Source organism: Watersipora subatra, chromosome 7 (assembly GCF_963576615.1).
Source record: "Watersipora subatra chromosome 7, tzWatSuba1.1, whole genome shotgun sequence".
Lineage (NCBI taxonomy): Eukaryota > Metazoa > Bryozoa > Gymnolaemata > Cheilostomatida > Watersiporidae > Watersipora > Watersipora subatra.
In genome coordinates this window covers 2,671,369-2,685,607 of record NC_088714.1, presented here as the reverse complement: position 1 = coordinate 2,685,607, position 14,239 = coordinate 2,671,369, and the positions used below count along the sequence as shown (strand labels likewise).

General features: G+C 34.1%; 1 protein-coding gene across 1 annotated transcript in view; it reads left to right on the top strand.

Moving 5' to 3' along the window:
• Positions 1-2,582: 2,582 nt before the first annotated feature.
• LOC137399468 (leucine-rich repeat-containing protein 9-like) overlaps positions 2,583-14,239 on the top strand; it is a 37,730-nt gene continuing 26,073 nt past the window's right edge. The window contains exons 1-12 of the mRNA XM_068085598.1: positions 2,583-2,715; positions 3,160-3,387; positions 3,575-3,715; positions 3,863-3,926; positions 4,448-4,518; positions 7,697-7,879; positions 7,996-8,154; positions 9,322-9,455; positions 9,889-10,020; positions 10,453-10,626; positions 13,397-13,520; positions 13,936-14,123. Of these exons, the coding sequence (XP_067941699.1) occupies positions 2,617-2,715; positions 3,160-3,387; positions 3,575-3,715; positions 3,863-3,926; positions 4,448-4,518; positions 7,697-7,879; positions 7,996-8,154; positions 9,322-9,455; positions 9,889-10,020; positions 10,453-10,626; positions 13,397-13,520; positions 13,936-14,123 (1,697 nt within the window). The 5' untranslated portion in view covers positions 2,583-2,616. The remainder of the gene's footprint in view (positions 2,716-3,159; positions 3,388-3,574; positions 3,716-3,862; positions 3,927-4,447; positions 4,519-7,696; positions 7,880-7,995; positions 8,155-9,321; positions 9,456-9,888; positions 10,021-10,452; positions 10,627-13,396; positions 13,521-13,935; positions 14,124-14,239) is intronic.

Below are 14,239 nucleotides of genomic sequence, written 5' to 3'. Positions count from 1 at the left end.
GGAGAGCTGAGATGGGAGAGAGGAACTAATGAAGTGACTATCAGTCCGGTACTCATATTTATAGACTGCTAACGTGCGTAATAGAGTTCTCTGAATTTATCGCCGTTTATTCAAATCTGAGCAGTCAATTATAATGCGCTCGTTTAATACATGTTCGTTGTAGTATAATATTATATGTATGTTTAATATTAGCAAATTTTTATGTTAACAATTTATTACTATATTGTTGGCCCCGTTGTTTTAAGATTTGCATGTTACTATATAAATACTCAAAAAATTATTAATACTCATATTGCGTGATTAGTGACAAATATCATCATTTTTGTATTCGAAATACTTTATTGTGGCAACGGTTGACCTAATCATTGTGCAGCCAATCAACTGTAGATTTTTCCCTTGGTTTGCTATATAACCTTTCAGTTTTGTCATTGCTGTTGTGTTACTGCTTGGTGCTGTGAGATATAACACCAATAAAGATACTGCGTTCTTTACAATAGCTCTGCTTGATTTTCAAAAGCAAATAGTGTATAAAATTCTTGTCACTGTTTCTGACTTTAGCATTGTGATATTAGCCAGCGTATCATAGCTGCATTCACTATAAGTGCTATTGACCGAACATCAAGAATTATTGCGCTTGGCTTACTAGGGTGTAACAGTTAAAAAAAGACACCATCGAGTCTGTTTATTGGCTCGCCCTTGAGTCTGTTTATCGGCTCACCCACGAGTCTGTTTATCGGCTCACCCACGAGTCTGTTTATGGGCTCACCCACAAGTCTGTTTATCGGCTCACCCACGAGTCTGTTTATCGGCTCACTATCGAGTCTGTTTGTCGGCTGACCCACGAATCTGTTTATTGGCTCACCATCGAGTCAGTTTATCGGCTCACTCTTGAGTCTGTTTATCGAGTCACCCACGAATCTGTTTATCGGCTCACTCTCGAGTCTGTTTATCAGCTCACCCACGAGTCTGTTTATTGGCTCACCATCGAGTCTGTTTATCGGCTCACCATCGAGTCTGTTTATCGGCTCGCCCTCGAGTCTGTTTATCGGTTCGCCCTCGAGTCTGTTTACCGGCTCCCCACGAAACTGTTCATTGATTTATCGAGTTTGCGTGAACTCGTTTTTGAGTTGGGAGTCGTCTATCCTTGGCTAGTACAATTTACTTCACCTTACCCATAACAAACTGACCCTACTTACCCATAACAAACTCACCCTACTTACCAATAACAAACTCACCCTACTTACCCATAAAAAACTCACTCTACTTACCCATAACATACTCACCCTACTTACTCATAACAAACTCATCCGACTTACCCATAACAAACTCACCCTACTTGCCCATAACAAACTCACCCTACTTGCCCATAACAAACTCATCCTACTTACCCATAACAAACTCGTCCTATTTACTCATAACAAACTCATCCTACTTATTCATAACAAACTCATCCTACGTATTATCCAAACTAACAAATTTCTTTAGTTTGTATATTTAATATATTGAACTTGCAGAAATAAAGATATACCATTTACTAGTAAATATAGGTATTAGTTATAGCATTGCACTTTCTCTGGTGTCTGAAGTCTAAACCAATACTAATCAACTAGTACATACAACTTAAGAAAAAGCACAAAAACTAAACCGTCAAAGATAGAATAAAATGAGAAAACAAATTCAACACCAATGTATGTGTGGATGCAGAACAAGCATCCATTACGCGATTCCTCCATAAGCACACATAACGGTATTCATTTAATTGCATGCAGGCATATCATGCATTTTCGCATGCTAATTGTTTTTTTATCTATTCATTACATGTTGTTCTTTATGCAGCTAATATACTGTTCTACGTAAAATTTTTGGTTTCTTCGTCCACCAGTGCCTAGTATTTGAATGATTCTTGGTATGCTGATAGACAAACGTTCGGGTTGTTACGAGAGCGGACAGCCCTTTTATTTATGAAAGCTATACATGTATCAATAACGATCGAGCTATTCACGAGATGGGTAAATTGTTGCTCATAGGGCGGAAGCTTGCATAGCTCGGCTGAGAGATAACCGGAGTTCATTATTCACTCGCGGGCCTTTCCTGTGAACGTATCACAAATGTGAAGAAAAACTTTCGATGAAAAACTTATGTTTATTCTATGATTGTAATAAAAATAGGCAATTATTAAATGACGAGCTCTTGGATTTAAGAGAACGGAAGTTACAATTCCCAAGAAACCTACAAACACAGGGAATGCTGCAAATATTCAATTTATAAAGGAGACCAAATGTTCTCTGACAAAAATGTGATTCTATGGAAAAAGAAATAGAGTTGTTAAAGAAAAAAAAAATCACAAATGATATACAATAAGGTGAGTCAGATACATTTGTTTTCGACGACGCACTTTTGCCTCAATCAAGAACTCGTCGGCTACATCCATTCAGCGGAGCCTTTGGGAATATCATAAAAAGCTCGGAGTAAGTGAATATCTAAAATATTTAATATTATAAGTCTAATGGGCATATTAACTAGTACTACGTTATATGAAGTTTTATGTTGACCAACAAAATTCTGTTGCAGGATAAAATGCAGCTTCTGAGACGACAGTAATTGGATTTTGGCAACATGGACATTCCGCTTTCTGCTCCTTCGATACCCGAGGAATTGAAAAAGGCTATTTCTTCTCCATCTAAACAGAGCGATGATGAAATATTCAGAGAGCTGGTAAACTTGTCTAGTCTTTTTTGCAGTACTTTGTTACTTGAAGTTTGCTTGTGATTAGTAGGTTTTCTTAATTAAGCCGGTTCCATGCTTCGTCTTTTGATGTTCTTATATGACAGTTTTACGGGAGCAACAAAAAGTATTTACTACACTTAAAATCCTGTTTAAAGCATAGGGCAGTTTGGTTTTAAAACAAGAAGAGAGAAATATTTATTGAACTTGCGTCCCAAAATTCAGTTTTATTCTAAATCTAGTTTAACTTTAATTACTAGCCATTCTCAATCAACAATATTTGCTGTGCCTAGGGCGTAAGATGTGTCTTGGTCTTTTTTGAATTTTCTATCTATAGGTTGTATGTTTATTTTTAATCTTTTTTCTCACAACTTGTCATTTCACACATTGACACAGTTTTGCAGCCATTTTATAGTTGCTTGTGTCCTATTGCAGTGTACGATGAATGGACTCTCTTATGAAAAAGCTCGAGTAGAAGGAACATCTATAGAGACTCTTGAGGCTTTTTTCAGTGGATTTCCTCGCCTAGTGCCTAAAATAGAAGTTTGCTTTCCCAATTTGGTTTGCCTATGTATTGTTGGGCAAGAAGAGGTGACGACAATTGATCATATCAACCGACTGATTCAACTTGAAGAACTATGGATAGCAGAATGTAGAATTAAGGTGATAAAGTTTGACACAAGCTCAATGTGATATTATCATACTTGATGTTTGTTTGAGTATTATTTGGGTTTGTTATATTCATTTCAGTTTGCTAACCTATCATTTGCATCTAGACTTTGTGTACTCTTTTATAACATTTTTCAACATTAATATTATGCTAATATTTGCTTTAAAATATTTGCTTTAGAAAATTAGTGGCATATCAAGCCTAAAGCGCCTGTCAAAGCTTTACTTGTATGGCAATCAAATAGTCCACATCCAAGGGTTATCCTCTCTCAGTGAACTTCGGCTTCTCTGGTTAAGCAACAACCGTCTCACTGGCATCCAGGTTTGTAATGTTTTTTGATGCTCATGATCTGATTAGATCTTCAGACTGTTCCTTATTTTAATAACTTTAGAGAAGTGGCATTTTTGTCAGCTTTATTTTTTCAGATGTTGGACTCATGTTAATTGCTATGATTGTTTATGCATTCAGGGCCTTGAGCATTCGTCGAATCTCAGAGACTTAAATCTGGCTGGTAATAAAATCAATGCTATTGGTGAGTATTGCTCTTTTTAGTGTCTAAATTCTCTCTCTCTAAGTATTGCTTAGTTTAGTATCAATTGTTTAATATCCTAGTATTGCTTAGTTTAGTATCAATTGTTTAGTATCCTAGTATTGCTTCGTTTTCTATCAAGATATTCTTTGCTTTTCTAGCCAAGTATTGCATAGTTGTATATTTTGGTATTGTTTAGTTTGTTGCTTGGCTTATTTTCATATTACTTTCTTCTCTATCTAGATATTGCTTAGTTTAATATCTATGTACTGCTTATTTTAGTATTTAAAAGTTCTACATCTAGTTATTGGTAACATTTCGTTCAATCTCTCAATATTTCTATGCATTGAAGTATGATAATATCTGTGTTTATGTTTTGTGTCATCGGTATATTAAGTCTGAATAAATTGTTTCTAGAGTTGCATATCTTTATTGTAACGTTCAAGTGATTACTTGTACCTAAGACTATGTTGAATGCATCTGTTCTACTACTTGTTTATCACTAACAAACTGTCTCATCTCAGGTCACTCTCTCGACCACTGCGTTGACTTGGAAGTTCTAGAAATCTCCGGAAACTCACTCGTCTCATTTAAAGTAAGATTTAAATCTATATACTTATATATGAATTTCAAAGTTGTGTACTTTAGTTTGTCCAATTATAGCTATTAAAAATCTTGGAATGAAAGGGCGCTGAGTGCTGGATTTGAACTCATGGAGACTGCGACCGCAAGTTTCAAACCACACATTCAACCACTGAGCTATACAGTCCTTTGCATTCTCTTGCTCTCATCATACGCCGTATATCGTATGCACACGCTAAATGTGCATTTTTGAGTATTAATTAATATTACTTTTTGCATTTTTTATTTCTTAAATTGTTTAACAGCTAATCTTTTGCTACCATTACCTATTTTTTAATATTGTAATTTTTAAATGTGCCATTTCAATTTCAAATGTGCCATTACACTTCTATTTCCAATTTTTTGTAAGGTTAGATTGCTAAATCGGTAAAGGCTAATACTTTTCATGCGGACTATTGTATTATTTTGAGTAGGAATAGCCTCTACATTCTCTCACCGTTCGGTCAGACAAAGTACCAGACAAAAACAGTCTGATATCTCGTTTTACGTTTGTGCCAGTATCAAGAAGTGCCAGTATCATCGTATTCAAAGTTTTGATGGATAGCTTCTGCTGGAACAGTAATCTTTTTTATACACACACACACTTCTCTGTGCGAATTGTTATTATTAATTCAACATATTCAAAATTTTTATTTTGTTTTCTCAGTTCACATTAATTGTATCATTACCAAATAATCTTTTATTATAATCGTAGCAAAACAGACCTAATTTAGCTATTACTTGCTAATTGTTTGACATTTACATTTAAACACTTTTATAGTTGTTTGATTTTGTTTCTTAATTTATTTGACCTGCACAATACATTTTTCTCATGATATGAAGTTGGTTAGTTTGTTTTATTTTACATTAAATCATAACATTTGTCATTAGTATGTTTTGTTCATTCATGGAAATGTTTTTGTTAATCAAAGTTTATTTTGTGGATTTTGAATGACTGACTATGAAAGTAGTCTTGTCAACATTCAATGTTAGTTTGTATTGGTCACACCAATTTTTTATCACGCCTAATTCTTTGTTTATCATAGCTATATCTTTATTCAGGTTTTTAGCGATATAAAATAAGTTAGTATCATCAGCAACAAAATGGTTTTAAATTTATCAGTACTCTTTACAAGATCATTTATATATAACAAAAATAGTGTTGGTCCAAGAATGGATCCTTGTGGTACTCCACATTTAATTACTAAAGATTGGGGAATTTTCTGAATTATATAACACTTCGAAGACGGTTTGATAGATAATTTTGAATTAATTCTAAACTCGAATGAAAAAAATTTGTTTGCTTAAGCTTATTAATCAAAATAGAGTGATCTATTGTATCAAAGGCCTTTGAGAAGTCAATGAATATACATAAAACAGATAGACTATTGTTAAAGTTGCGAGTGTACTGTTTGTGAATTCTATCAATGCTTCACGAGTTCCTTTCCCTTTCTGAAATCCAAATTGAGATTCAGCAATAATGTTTTCTTAATAGTGTAGTTATGGATTTGTTGGTTAATAAGATGCTCAATAAATGTTTTAAAAAGTTGTTTGACAAAATATGAAAACGTTTACAGTTGTTTTAATTTTTTTTTAATTTATTTAAACTTTCTCATGATATCAAGTTGGAAAGTTAGAATGGTAACTGTTGTTATGTGTTAAATAAAAATAAATTTTCTGTGCAAAGACCCTTATTACCCAAGCAACGGCGTGCGTTCAGCCAGTAATGGTATATAAAGCAGTCGACAAAAATAAGATAGCTAGTCGAGTTGGTAAATATAACTCGAGTAACATAACAAACTCGTCCTACAAACTCATTGAAGATAAGATAGCTAAAGATGCCATGGGAATGCCATGTTATATGATATCATTTATCAATGATAATACTAATATTTACTATAATAAGAGCAGTGTCTGTCTGCTTATCCAAAGGAAAAATATTGCTTCTCTTGGGACTTATGCTCAAGGCATCAGATTCAAAGGCAAGCATGCTACCATTACACCACTCAGTTCATTAGTGATTCATTAACTAATTATGCACATACTGATTACTCATGATGATCTCTCACAATGCATGGAACTGGTGAGCGTACTAGTAATCACAATAATAATAATAATGATAATGCTAATAATGATAATACTAACAATGATAATTCTAATAACGATAATACTAATAATGATAATACTAACAATGATAATACTAATAATGATAATACTAATAATGATAATACTAATAATGATAATACTAATAATGATAATACTAACAATGATAATACTAATAACGATAATACTAATAATGGTAATACTAATAATGGTAATACTAATAATGATAATACTAATAATGATAATACTAACAATGATAATACTAACAATGATAATACTAATAATGATAATACTAATAATGATAATACTAATAACGATAATACTAATAACGATAATACTAATAATGATAATACTAATAATGATAACACTAATAATGATAATACTAATAATGATAATACTAATAACGATAATACTAATAATGATAATACTAATAATGATAATACTAATAACGATAATACTAATAACGATAATACTAATAATGATAACACTAATAATGATAATACTAATAATGATAATACTAATAATGATAATACTAATAATGATAATACTAATAACGATAATACTAATAATGATAACACTAATAATGATAATACTAATAATGATAATACTAACAATGATAATACTAATAATGATAACACTAATAATGATAATACTAATAATGATAATACTAATAATGATAACACTAATAATGATAATACTAATAATGATAATACTAATAACGATATTACTAATAACGATAATACTAATAATGATAATACTAATAATGATAATACTAATAATGATAATACTAATAATGATAATAATAATCATAATACTAATTATCATAATACTAATTATTCTAATATAAATAATTAGCTAAAAGAAAGGAATATTCACATAAAATTCAGCGGAAAAATAGAATTGTAATGGTAGTCATCACTCTAACACTAGTACCTGTTAGGTCATCTGTTCTTTAGTGCTGGAACAAACCAATTGCTTTTCATTTATTGATGTGTAAATTTCTTTTGTAAATATTGAAACTATAATTATCATTATTGACTGACACACAGGATGTGACGGCTCTATCACGTCTTCCTAACCTTCATAGCCTGGGATTCAATGATCCGCAGTATAAAGCCAACCCTATCTGCCTGTTATGTAACTACACAACACAGGTGCTATATCACCTTCCTAACCTGCAGAGGCTTGACGGCCATGATATTGCCAACAAGCCATACAAACTGCTGGCTGAGGTGAAGATTTCTAGTTTTCAGTCCTTTAGAAAATGGTTTGTTCATTTTAACAAAAACACTTCATTAATTATCCTCATCTTGATCAATAAAGGCAATTAAAATCGATGTTTTTTCAGTCAACGGTGCTAAAGAAGAAGATGTTTTATAACATGAAGTTAAAGGTCCTAGAGAGGACATCAAGCTGCTTTATCAGGAAACTTAATGAGTTTAGAGATCAGACGGTGCTCAAGGGGAAACGAGAGAGGCTCACCAAACTTTGGCAGGAGTTCAAACAGGTCCGCAGATTTTTTATTTTTAGATATTTTAATATATTTTATTATTTAAATATCTGATGGTGATTAACTAACCTTGAAAGAGACCTATTGCAACTACTCCTAACTCTTTACATGCTAGACAGTTTAAAATAGTTTTGATGACCAAAGCTTGAGAGTTGTCCACTCATGTGTTCATGTGTAATGTTTTAGGATGATGCGCTCCATTAAAAATTTCAAATGAACAATGCAATGCTTTTATTTGTAGTCTTTATTTTATCGTTAAAATAATTATGGGCTTGTCTGACCTCTTTGCTGTTGTCAGACTCACCATTGTCAGAGCTCTCATACATCGTACACTCATACATCGTACACTCATACATCGTACACTCATACATCGTACACTCATACATCGTACACTCATACATCGTACACTCATACATCGTACACTCGTACATCGTACACTCGTACATCGCACACTCGTACATCGTACACTCGTACATCGTACACTCATACATCGTACACTCGCACACTCGTACATCGTACACTCGTACATCATACACTTGTACATCGTACACTCATACATCGTACACTTACACACTCGTACATCGTACACTCGTACATCGTACACTCGTACATCATGCACTTGTACATCGTACACTCATACATTGTACACTCGCACACTCGTACATCGTACACTCGTACATCGTACACTCATACATCGTACACTCATACATCGTACACTCGTATATTGGCAATCCTATTATTTTTCTGCTTCGGCCAACAAGTGTTGGCTTTATTTAATTTAATTTAGAACTTTCTTACAAATATTCTTTTGCATGAAGAAATTGTGACTTGCTGGTCTTTTGGAAGTCAAAGATTTTGAACAGCTATTAGATATTAACAAAATCATGGCATTGTTTTGGACCTCCTGAGGGTGTATCTCAGCCTCATGCTTTCCGCTCCGGAAACTCAGAGCAGTTGAAATGCAAAAAAAAGAACACTTTACATTTAGGTTATGTCATGCGATGTACACTTTTCTGTGTAGTAATGAAACATGCTGCTGAGCATTACCAATTCTCTCAAGTTCTGCTTGTAATGAGCCGCAGGCAGGTTTCCTTTTTCGATTGCTAAATGCGCTACGGTTGTTTGAATAACTACATTCTATAAACCGTTATGGCAACATTGTAGCTGCAACTGGAGACAAACCGCCTCTACAAGGCTGTCTCTGCTCCAGCAAATGCAGATGAACTCCTTTCTCAAATGGAAATCAAGATGGCTGCCATCAAAGAGAGAATTCTCAAATGGGAGAATAGCTGCACTGAGTAAGGAGTGATTATGTTTAGGTTTCTTTAATTTATTGCTTTAACAATGAATGTAGTCAAATATTTTAGTTTGAAATCATCCAGTTTTGTTATTTTATTATTTAACTAGTAGGTGCTGTGAGAGATCATCATGTGTAATAAGTCTGTGTACAATTATTCCGTGATGATGCAAGTTGGGTGAGTGACATAGTTGGTAATGTGACCGGTTGCTAATCCAAATATTGGAGCTCAAATTATGTGCAACGCATTTTTTTCCTAACTTCTAAGCATGGCTGACGAACAGACGTGACTCTTATCATAGCAAAGATTAATTAGTGTACGCATCACATTTCCTTGCAGGTGTTAGTAATATCTTACCGGGGTTTGTTCTGTTTTGAGATATAAATTGTTTTATCTTAGAAAAACAGCGAAGTGCTGCATGTATTTCTTTTAGGGCCCTCGCTGTGCATGACAATTGCATAGCCCAGTGTAACCAGACACTCTCTGCTCTCACGGACAGGCTTTGTCTTGAACTTGAAAGTGGAGGGAATATTAAGTTTGAAACTGGCTCTCCAATAGATCCCTGGTTAGTTGTCACATTTAGCTTGAATGACTTACTTACTGTTTCTGACTATAAACTTACCCTATTTAATCATAACCAACTCGCCCTACTTGCCCATAACAAACTCACCCTACTTACCCATAACAAACTCACCCTACTTACCTATAACAAACTCACCCTACTTACCCATAGAAAAGTAGGGATGAAAGTTACCTCTTAACAGGAGCTAACACAACAATCTTGTATATTAGACAATCTGATCAATTGCTTTAGCCACCCTCTTCATCAAATACAAGTTTGTCATGTTCTTCTCTTTTTCCTAATGCCATTAGATACTATCATCTGTTTGTTAAATCTTGTGGAATGTTCATCGCTTGTCAATATGGCTTATTTGTCATCACGTTAACTCCTGATACATGCTAGTCAGAAGATGAATTTAAGATCTTCTGATAACAGGTTTAACTCGTGCCAAGATCTCATGTTGTCACGATTCTGTGCTGCTGACTACAAAGATCTTGGCATCGAAGGCATAAAGATACATCGGGTCACCAGAGTCTACAACAGAATGCTTCGCTTCCGCTTTGATTCCAAGCTTCTCAAACATGGACCATCTGACGACAGCATCAACAAGTATGTCCAAACCAAGTATTGTACTATGTGTTCTCATATTTGTTATTGCTGGCCAATGTCCAATTATCTGTTTACTTCCATCACATCGCAATATTTATTCTCTGATTGACACAATCATTCAGAGGCTTTGAAAGGTGTCTGATTAGCTCAGTTGGTTAAAGTCAATAACGATAGCGATAGCAATAATTATAACAATATTGATAACAATAACGGAACAGTTTTAATGTACAAGCATGGTTCCTTATATAACCCTGAATAATATGAATGATCTTTGTTTATAGATGCAGATTATAAAAAACAGGTTTGACCGGAAAAAAAATTATTTAAATTATTTAGTTCTATAATGAGCCTTTCAAAAAAATCATCAGTTCTTTGGTTTTTATGATCTTGCAAAACTCAGTGTGTTTTGACAAATCGAAGCATGTAAGTCACTAACTATGAAAAGTGAGTTCTCCAGCATTCAGATGTGCAATACAATACACAAACAAAATGCAGGAGTAAAATTGAGTGAAAATCAAATGTATCAAAGAAATCGAAAAATCAATGAAAAGAAGAAAATTCAATTTATTTGATTTCTTGAGAAAAAATTTTTATATAACCTATATATATTATATATTATATATTACGATATCAAATATACATATAATATAAAAGTATAAATTTTGTACGTTACAATATATATATACTGTGAGTATTTATATATATATATATACTGGCAAAATGTCTAGCGTTGCACGGTATTAATAATCAGTTTATAAACTCTGACAAGTAATGTAGGTGCCTGCCACTTGCCATTAGTCTGGCACAATGCCAATGACTAATTTGAGTTAGCTTGTAACTTAAACTAACTTAAATTGTTAAACGCACTAATGCGACTTGTGAGAGCAAGCTTTAGTCACGTTGCGCTGTATGCAGAGCGGTATACATATTTGTACCCACATAGCGACATATATCGCCCAATGAATCCATAAATCTCGTGTAGCTTAATTGGTAAGATATTTTGTCGGCGAAGGAGAGGTTCTGAGATCAAATCTTCTGTGATATGGATTCTTCATTTCAAAATTTTAATAGTTAAAGCTGAACATGCACACCCACACACAAACACGCATGAAACACACGAACACAAACACGCAGGCGAACACACACATAAACACACACACACAAACACACACAAACATGCACTCAGGCATGCACACAAACGCACATGTTTGTTGTAAAGAATATATATATAGCATTTTTCATTTGGTATATACACATATATCAAATGGTGAATACTATATATATACAAATACACAAACACACACAAACACACATGTTTGTTGTAAGTGATATATAGCATTTACAATTTGATATATACATGTATATCAAATGGTAAATACTATATATCTACAAATACACACACAAACACACACACGCAAACACACGCACGCATGCACACACGCACACACATACAAACGCACACATGCATGCACACACACGCACACAGACACCCACACGCACAAATGTTTGTTGTAAATGATATAGCATTTACCATTTGATATATACATGTACATGTATATCAAATGGTAAATACTGTATATATAGCTAGTATATATAGCTAGTATATATACTAGCTATATATACTAGCTACATATATATATATAGCTAGTATACATTTGATATACATGTACATGTATATCAAATAGTAAATACTATATATATACTAGCTGTACACCGGGCATTCAACTAGTATACATATTTCAGAATTCCTGGCGTTGTCCAAGTAATAAATGGGAAGTTTATTTTTGTTTAACACATACAGTATTTGCCATTAAAACTTTTAAACTTCATATCATGAGAGAAATGTTTTGTGCAGTTTGAATAAATTAAGATGAAAATTAAAACAACTGTAAAGGTGTAAGTAATTAGTGAGTAATGGCTAGATAATCTGTTTTGTTACAATAAAAAGTGATTTGATACTGAGACAATTAATACGAACTGAGAAAAGGAAATGAAAATCATGAATATCTTGAATTAATAATAACAATCAATTCATATAAGTATGTGTATAAAAAGGTTACTGTTCCAGCTATCCATCCAACCTTTGTATACGACGATACTGTTACCTCGCGATACTGGTACAAATGTTAAATTGAGATATCAAACTGTTTTTGTCAGATGCTTTATCTGGCCGAATGGAAAGAGAATATAGATGAAGTTCCTACTCGAGATAATACAATAGTCCATGTGTAAATGTTTTAAATTTAATAGTTTTTAGCGATCGCCACAAGGCAGAACCGGAAATAGGTAATAGCAAATACTGGTAATAGGACATTTGAAATTGAAACATCACATTTGAAAATTACAACTTAAAAAAATAAGTAATGAACTTTGAAAGTCTTTTAAAAATTTCAGAATACAAAACATATGCTAAAGGTAATGTTACTTAATAAAAAAAGTGCCCTATTTAGCGATTAAGATACCATAGATAAAATGGCACTAATGATAATAACAACTTAGCCTTGTGGTTAGGTGTGAGTGATTGCAAACTTGCGGTTGCAATTGACATGATGTTCAAATCCAGCACAAAGCGCATTCCACAAACAAAAGCGCACTCATAAACCTATCACTATAACTGGTCAGACGATGAACTTTGAGATTCATATATAAATAAGTAAACTATTTAAAATGTAGGTCTTATGCTGAGACCTAGTAAAAGTTTTAGCCTCTGCGATGTGAAGTTGAAACACTTGCTTTTCACTTCTAGCTATCTTGTGTACATTCTGTGCAGGGCAAAGTTTCTCAAGAGTAACATAGAATACCTTTTCTGGATGTGGGACCATGAGCTTCTTGGTGGAAAAGTCCAACCTATTCGCATACTTGAGGAAGGATTTCTTGACTCGGAAAGTTGCCAGGTAGAATCAATGTTTGTTCTGTTGGCGCAGCTTCAGATGGATCACTCTCAGCTATGCTCACCCTGTGTGTGCATGCATGTGCGTGTGCCTGTGCATATGGGTGCATATGTGCATATGGGTGCACATGTGCGGGTATGCATGTGTGTGTGTGTGTGCGCGTGTGTGTGCGTGCATGTATGTGTGTGTGTGTGTGTGCCTGCATGCGTGGGTGTGTGTGCGTGGGTGTGTGTGTGTGTGCATGTGTGTGTGCGTGTGGGTGGGTGTGTGTTGTCTTGTGCCAATAAGGACAACTTGTGCTTTCATTCAAATAAAGCAGAAGTTGTCTTTATTTGAATAAAGGCCTTGTTACAATGGTCCTGGTACCCAGGAGTTATCATTATGTTGAGCATGGCTAAGGAATAAACTTTCTTTGTAGAAACTAGGAAAGCATGCTGCTGTAACATTCTCCAACTGCTTGAGTCTGGCTGACAGAGGCCGAATTAAACACTCACTTGACAGCCGACCACACGGAAAAATTGGCAACCCCTACCCGTACAGACAGGGTCAGGCTGTGATAGCCAAGGTCTTTTTAGGCCATTTTCAGCGAGCTTCCGACAGCAAGAGGTAAGCAGACGCGAGAACAAAAATGGTGCTGCAATCAGTCAGCCTGCATATGTTCTACTTCTGCGCCTGCAACAACATTTCTCAGTAATTTGCTAGTTTTCATAGGATGTCTTCTA